General features: G+C 45.8%; 1 protein-coding gene across 1 annotated transcript; it reads right to left on the bottom strand.

Moving 5' to 3' along the window:
• LOC104077844 (microtubule-associated proteins 1A/1B light chain 3B) lies at positions 1–5,078 on the bottom strand (the record flags this gene model as incomplete). Its single annotated transcript, XM_009579237.1, has 3 exons — positions 1–370; positions 2,438–2,544; positions 5,023–5,078. Coding segments are annotated over 3 exons (338 nt in total), but the record flags the coding sequence as incomplete, so codon positions are not given.
• Between the last annotated feature and the right edge of the window lie 2,392 nt (positions 5,079–7,470).

The raw sequence follows: 7,470 nt of genomic DNA, 5'->3' as shown, positions 1-7,470 counted from the left end.
TGGAGGTGCTCGTCTGTATTGTTTAATAGTCACAAACAAGGCAAGGTAAGATGAGACACCTGCTAAAGCAAGACTATGCTAAGGTACTGAGAGCGTAGGTGACATCCGTTTCTTTCCCTGGGGTGTGTGTGGGGAAGAGGGGGGGTGATGGCCAAGGGTAAACCAAAATCCTAGGCTAGAAGCCGCTTGCGTGTCTTAGACAGAAGATTGCGCTCCGAAAGTCTCCTGAGAGGCGTACACCATGTACAGGAACCCATCCTCGTCCTTCTCGCTCTCGTACACCTCGGATATGGGTGTGGAAACGCTCACCATGCTGTGTCCGTTCACCAGGAGGAAGAACGCCTGGTTGGAGTTCAGCTGCAGGCGTCGCCTGTTGGGGGGAGGCGGGGGGGGGAAGGAGGTTCACAGTCAGGACCGTGCATTTCCACTCCCATTAACAAAGGCTTTAGGGCAGACGGCAAAACAAAGTCCTCCACCACTGACAGCAGTAAGATGTCCCCACCCAAAGCAGCTCTGCCACTGGAGAAGGCATTTGCTTCCCACCTCAAAGTTGTATTAAATTCATATACTAAGTCCAGTCAAACACATCTACTGACAGAAGCCCTTATTTCACTGGAAAAGCTACGCTCCAGAAGGGCATTAAACTGAAGCGAAAAGAAAGAGGTACTCCTTGCCAGGATGATCCCCGTACAACCAGCAAACACGCAAGGCCTGCGGCACCTTTGGCTTGCAGCTGAGCTCAACAGCATTTCACTGGAAATGTAAACCCCGGCTGACCTTGAGAGATCTGCGTGAAGACGGGGAGGGAGGACGGGCAGAGCTTCCGTGAGAAGGCCCTGGACCTTTTAAACTCATTTCATCACCAGCTCTGTAACAGCCTGTTCAACCTTTGGAGCATCTTTCCCCCCTCTTCTCCTCCCTCCCAGGAGAAGCATTGTGGGAAGGGCAGAGAGTGACAGACTTCACAGACTGCATGGCACAGTAAACATCTAACTTTGGGGTTTCCCTTGAATCATTCACTCTGGTTGGGGGGAAATAGGTATTTCTGCTAAACTGGCTACTGGAAAGCAGGCTTGCAGAGAGGAGCTCTCTTACTACTTCATAAACCAAGTAAGCAAGAGGAACTCAGATATGTGGAGGTGCAGCCAAAGAAAGAAGGAAAGAACAAGAGATCAGAAGAGCTTCCTGCCACTCCGAGGGGCAGCAGCAGCTGGAAACGAGGATTTATTTAGCCTCCCAGCCACAGCCCTGCAAAGGAACCCTTCCAAAACCAAGATCTAATCACTCCAGAGACAGCAGGCTGAGAGAAGGCAGCAGCTATCTGAGGGTTGGGAAGGACAGGCTTTGCTATGCACAAGAGGAGCTGGCTGAGGAGCGAGTCCAGCTGGTACCAAGTAACAATGAAGCCAAAGAAAAAAGGTGGGGAAAATCCTTCAGCTTGTTGTTAACCTTTTTGCCCAGGGCCTTTAATGTTCATGAAAAATTCTGGAAGACTTGAGCAATCTGGTTCCTGCTTCCAAAACCCTATCTCTCTTACTCATGTAAGAGCTGGGATTTGCTTGCGACAGTTTTTGTACAAGCCTCCGAGGCAGGGAATTGTTTGGACACGTGGGACAACTCTCAGTTTTTACAGCTTGTGGCCTCCAAGAACCAGCTCCCTGCTACACCGTGACCAACAAAAACCAAACTCTGGTTTGCTACTAACTTCCAAGTTTACCGCTTGAGAACTCTTACTAATCAAATATTCCTTCTTGACATTAAGCCAGGAGAAATGCACTTCTAGCAGAATTTCTGACCGCAATTTCAGACCACACAACTTCCACTCCATGGCTACTTCCCCTTTGCCTTTTCTTGTAAGCAAAGCTCAAGCACCAGAGCGGAGCAGTACTCAAGCCACAGTCTGTGCAAACAGCTGGGACAAAACAACACTGGTCTGAACGTGTATTTTTCAGGCCTCAACACTGTCATTGAGGGAAACCTCATTTCACGATCAAAGGATGCCAACATCAACCCTAAGCAACAGCTCAGAGCTCTGGCTATGAGACCAAACTCCCCCTCCAGTGGGTGGGAAGAGGCAGGCACTCCGGAGAAGGACTCCCACGCAGAACACCAAGAAGGCATCTTAAAATAGCCAAGCAGGAAGTGCTGGGGCCCTGGGCCAGAAGCACCCATGTTAGACAGGGATTCACGGCCCCAGACTCCCTCCTACATCTCTGGAACCAGTTGAAAGCAGACTAACAGCTCAACTCTTTTCAGTTTTTTTCCAGCAAAGCCAAAGGAAAAGAACCTTCTCATTAATTTGTCCTAGTGATGATACCAAGCGCTCCTCAGATGAATTTTCCATTTAAATAATTCCCAAATGCATACCAGGTGGGGAATTAACAAAGAATCATAGGCTGAGGTTGATGCAGCTTACACTGAAATCACAGCATACTACCTGATAATTTTGATTAGCTCGCTCATGTTGACGTGATCTGGCACCAGGAACTTGGTCTTATCCAAAACTGGAAGCTGCTTCTCTCCCTTGTACCTTTCAATGATCACCTAAAAAGAAACACAAAAAGAAAGGAGCAGAGGATGTGAAAGGCAGAAACGGTGTCTGGTGCCCTTATCTCCTCCTTCCATTTTACACACAGCAAAGTACATTAGTACTTATGCTAAACTCCATTTCCCTTCATCTGTGAATGCAGTATCTTGAAACTGAAAAGGAACAATTATATTTATCTTCATGTGCCCCTCTTGTTCTGTTTGCAAGAGTCACTGCACGAAAGGGTAACAAACAGGGATTGAACAGCAAACATCCACAGCTCCAGTGCAGTTTTAGAACAGTTAATTTGCTGGAATCATTTAATCTAGCACTGAATTACCCAGCAACAAGGAAACCTAAGAAAAGATAAAGCACACTTCCCTCTAACACATTACAGTGGCTAAGGGCTTGGGCTGCTACCGAAGTCTGCAAACTGAACCAGTTTTCACTAGAACTTCTCCAGTTTCAGGCCATCTCTTTCTAAGAACTACACCTCCAGATTAGTATGCTACTCCATTCACCTTCCATGGTAACTCTAATGCATGAAAGACAGCTACTTTTGAAGTTATATAGCCTCAAAGGAGAGAATTTCCTCCTCAATCTCAAGACAGCACGCTTAGGAACCAGTAATTCTGTCAAGATTGTTATGTAGTAACTACTTAATTCACGAGGAAATTGCAGATTTGCCAATTTAAGTAGCACCCTGCCCAGCAACTGTATAGTTCCTGCTTTTAAGAAATGATCTCAGACTTTGTGCGCTCCCGTTTCCACAGCCATGTGGGTTTTGTTGTTTTTATATCAACGGTAGCTACGTGACACCATTCACTTGGATCATTTCCATGCTCACGGGGTCTGGCTGTGTTGATATTCAAAAGTTGCATAGGTGAAGAGATATTGAGCCAATTTAATTATATCAGAAAAAGACTTCCTTACACCAGTTTAAATAAATGCTGGCTCATTCTGGAAAAAAACCAACACTATTTTTAAAAAGGTAGACCATAACCAATAGATAATATTTCCAACAGCAAAATGAAGGATGTTGACAGCACAGGAAGGATTTACCATCTAGCGTGACATTGCCATCTTATCTCATCCAGAACTGCTAATGATAATAACGAGGCAGTGACTCAAGCCAGGACATGGACAGGCAACCACAGCAAGCCTCCAGGGCTCCCAGCAGGCCTCTGCCATAGCTGTGAGTTTGCATCACTGCATCTTCAGCAAGCTGCTTAGGCGCCTCTGAATTTTTGCTAGTAATATGTCCATGGCTGACTTAAAGTGAGAGCTTTGCTATAAATCAATGGCTTTCAATCTGTGGTCACAGAGCTTGGGGACTACAGATAAGTGATCTGTGAAAGGTGGGTGAAAAAGCAATCTTCTGACTGGAAAGAGATTTGTTAGGAAAGGGTCTTTTAGGAAAACTGCACATTCCAGAAAAGTCAGAAAATGTCTGCTATAAAATATTACTTGTTCCCATGCCCAACAGCATAGCAAACCAGCAGCAGCAGCTTCGAGGTGAAGTACTTTAAAGCTAAAGGGAAACTGAAAACCTTTCGGTTTCTATTTGACGTGGAGGCAACAATTGCTTCTGTTAATGAACTTGCACTGGAACTGCAGACAGTTTGCAAGCAGTTTGTTCACAGAAGAATTTCCACTCACAGGGATCACCAGCTCTCATCACTGAGAACCAAAGGCTGAGGCCTCCAATTAATTTCTCTCTTCTGCCCCCCAAGATCTCCTGAGACTTTCCCTTTTCCACCAAATAGCCATTAGGACGGTTGCATTTATTGCTTACTGCGGTGACAGCTGTCACACAGAAGCCCACCAGTTGTGAAGAACTCATCAGCAATAGATTACGATCCACGCCTTTTGCTTTGCATTTCTAACCTTGAGGATGCCATAAATAAAAGAAAATAAAAATTCAGGCAGCATTTGGAGCCGACCAGCTAAAGAAGAGTGACAAGGTGAGGGCTGATCCCCTCTTTGAGGTGGCCCAACACTAGGTGGAGGGGTTTGACAGCCAAGCAGCATTTTTGGAGACCTCAAGCAAAGGCCCGTTTCCCGGAAGGCAAGCGTTTCTGTCTTTCTCAGCACAGATTGGTGACAAAACCCGTATCTGTCTCTACATTACTGTGTATTCTTCTTGGTTAGCCTTTGCAGACTCTTCTTTCGGAGAAGAAAAACACTGAGATGAGAAGGGCTGAACACTCAGGAGAATCTCAGAGCTCAGCCAGGGTGTGGTTTTCTTTGAAGTTACAACACGCAACTTCAGTACACAGGAAAACCCATTTCCTCCAGTCCCCAGCTAGCACCTTGCTCTACCACACTGACTGCTGGTTACTACTTTGAGCGTGTTTCTCAAATCCAGGGTTAATGACCCTGAACAGCCAAATTTTAATTTGGTCTCATCAGGACAGCTCTTTTACAGGTTTCTAACTACTAAAAAGAACATGAGACTGGAAATTGAAATGAAAAATGAAAAGGACCACACTTACTGGTATTTTAGTTGGATGCTGATCTCGAATCAGTCGTACATCTTCCACTCTTTGCTCTGCAAGAGATTAAAAAAAAGTCTGTTCAAACATCCACACTGAATGCTGTTATTACTTTATTTCTCCACCACTGAAGAGAGGGACTGCATGTCAGTAAAAGCCACAAAAGCAAATTCAGGCAAAGCAGTTTTCAAATGGGACAGCATTATCAAAAGTAAAACCTCTCCTTTGACAGATGATACTTTGCTCTTTAACCCAAGGTGACAAACACTGCATGCACGCTGCCTGGGACTCCTAGAAAGTGTTAAAGGAGACGGACCCCATACCCCACCCCCCCTCATTTTTTGCCCATTAAAGTAGACATTTAATCTCATAAATTTATGGCATCAAATTACACCACCCAAGTTAATGACTAAATATCCTGTACTATTTCTGCGAGATCCCAGAAGAGGAAGTTGTCAACAAGTACTTGAGACCTAAGACTAGCTGAAGCCTGGCAGCATCAGCTTACGCTGTGCGTTCTAGTATTACCGAATTACAGTCTTCTATTTTGATTATGCCGCACCCATTGTTGCAGAAGCTGTTGGTAGGTTCTTGGGTACCTAGACATTTCACTGCTCTCTGTGCCAGTTTTCAGGATAAAGTTCACCTCTCCTCAGACATAAATATTAATAGCACAGATATTATAAACCAGGCTAAAGTACACCTCCGAGCCAAAGTAAACAGACGCAGTTGCTTTTAGAGGCAGTTGCATCTACTTATACCCTGCCTACTTTCAGATTCAGTGAACTCAATTTTAACCTCTCCCGTTCTTTTCAGCGGGCCGGGGCTTTCCAGGCCATCTCCATCTTATAAACACCTCTCAGAGAGAAGATTTAGTGTTGCATCACAGCTTTAACAGACACCTACCTCGGGAGAGGTGCTGCTCATGGGAGAGGAAGAGCTTAGATCAGCCCAACTCATTGCTGGTATGCTAACGCACAGGACACACTACCTGTCCCGTCACTCAGCAATAACATCACTCAGCTCTCCATTAGCCCATATTAAGTTTGTGTGCATGAAATATATCCGTGCGCCTTTTTACGAGCCTAGTAAGGAAATGCAACTCACGTGAATCATGGTTTTAAGCTGGTGGTGAATCAAGCAGAACTAAGGCAAGGAGTATGCAAAGCCTTCACCTGACTGCAAAGACCGAGAACCTGAAAGCCATTCTGCTTCACATCCCACAGCCCAAGCCACGCTCTTACAGACCGGCATTAACACTTCAAGGGCAGAGATTACTAGCTAATTAAAATACTTTTTAAGATTAACCAGAAACACAAGAGATACGGGGAGTGAATGAGACCAACTGTCAACCTAGCAAGCACGGATAAGTTTGACTAACTTTTCAACTGAAACAGGTTTGTTCATGGCAGTGTTATTCAGCAGAACTCCCTGGAGTAGAAGGAACATAAACCGGACAAATCATTGAGATTATTGTATATGGCGTGTTCAAAATCAGGCTTCAGTCAGTGACAGATAAACACTGTTCTCTGACGACATTAGTTGCAGTGGCAACTGCTTGGCTGCCATCCTAGCTGAACTTAATACCTGCAACAGAGGCTGCTGACAGGCGATGGGGTCAACAACAGTTTTGGAGGACTTGAAGAAAGGAGGCAGCTTAAACACAGACTCTGTTAAATCAAAATCCTGTCCGCTTCAATGCGGAGAACAGCTTACATTTAACAGAACAGCAAAGGCAAGGGTGGGCACACCAGAGAGCTCTCTTAAGCAGCTTGACTTTAACCCAAAGGCAGAAGGAAAAGAAAATCTGGATCAATTACTTCCATCAGTTCCATTTTATGTACAGGATTTTATAGTTCCCGCAGAAATAGGTTACGCTGCCAGTTCTTGTTACCCTCAGAGCATTTCAGCCTACCTCACCGACACACGTGAGCAGATACTGAGCTCTTTGATTGCTTTGGTCCCATCCTAAGCACAGAAAAAAGTGTTGGCACCGCTCTATCAAGGCTGTTCCTTCTAGAAAGAGACTAATCTCATTTCCCCAGCCATCATTACACAGCTCTTTTCGATGCCTTGCTAGTTTTCAGTAACTAAACAGAGACAGGAGGCATACATCCCCATCCACTCGCAGCTCCCTGGGTAGAAAATTCCTCGCACCAAGCCAAGTACCAAACTGCAAGTGGGGCTTAATTCTCCTGTCAATAGCGCAGACGAAGCCGGACACTGAGCGGACACGTCGGGAGGGAAGGGCAGGCCCAGCTCCTGGCACACAACGCAAAGTGATCTTTCCAGGCTCCTGGGAATCTTGCAGTCGATAATGGATGATGTAGAGAGGCGATCTGCCCACCGCAAGCCCCTCTCCCAACGCAGTGCAGAGCTCACCCCGGCGCAGCACTGCCACCCACCTCCACACCTCGCTCACCCCCCCGGACACCCAAAAAAGACCCC

Source organism: Fulmarus glacialis, unplaced genomic scaffold, assembly GCF_000690835.1.
Source record: "Fulmarus glacialis isolate BGI_N327 unplaced genomic scaffold, ASM69083v1 scaffold11236, whole genome shotgun sequence".
Taxonomy (NCBI): Eukaryota; Metazoa; Chordata; class Aves; order Procellariiformes; family Procellariidae; genus Fulmarus; species Fulmarus glacialis.
The sequence above is the reverse complement of the archived record's forward strand: the minus strand, read 5'-3'. Positions and strand labels throughout refer to the sequence as shown.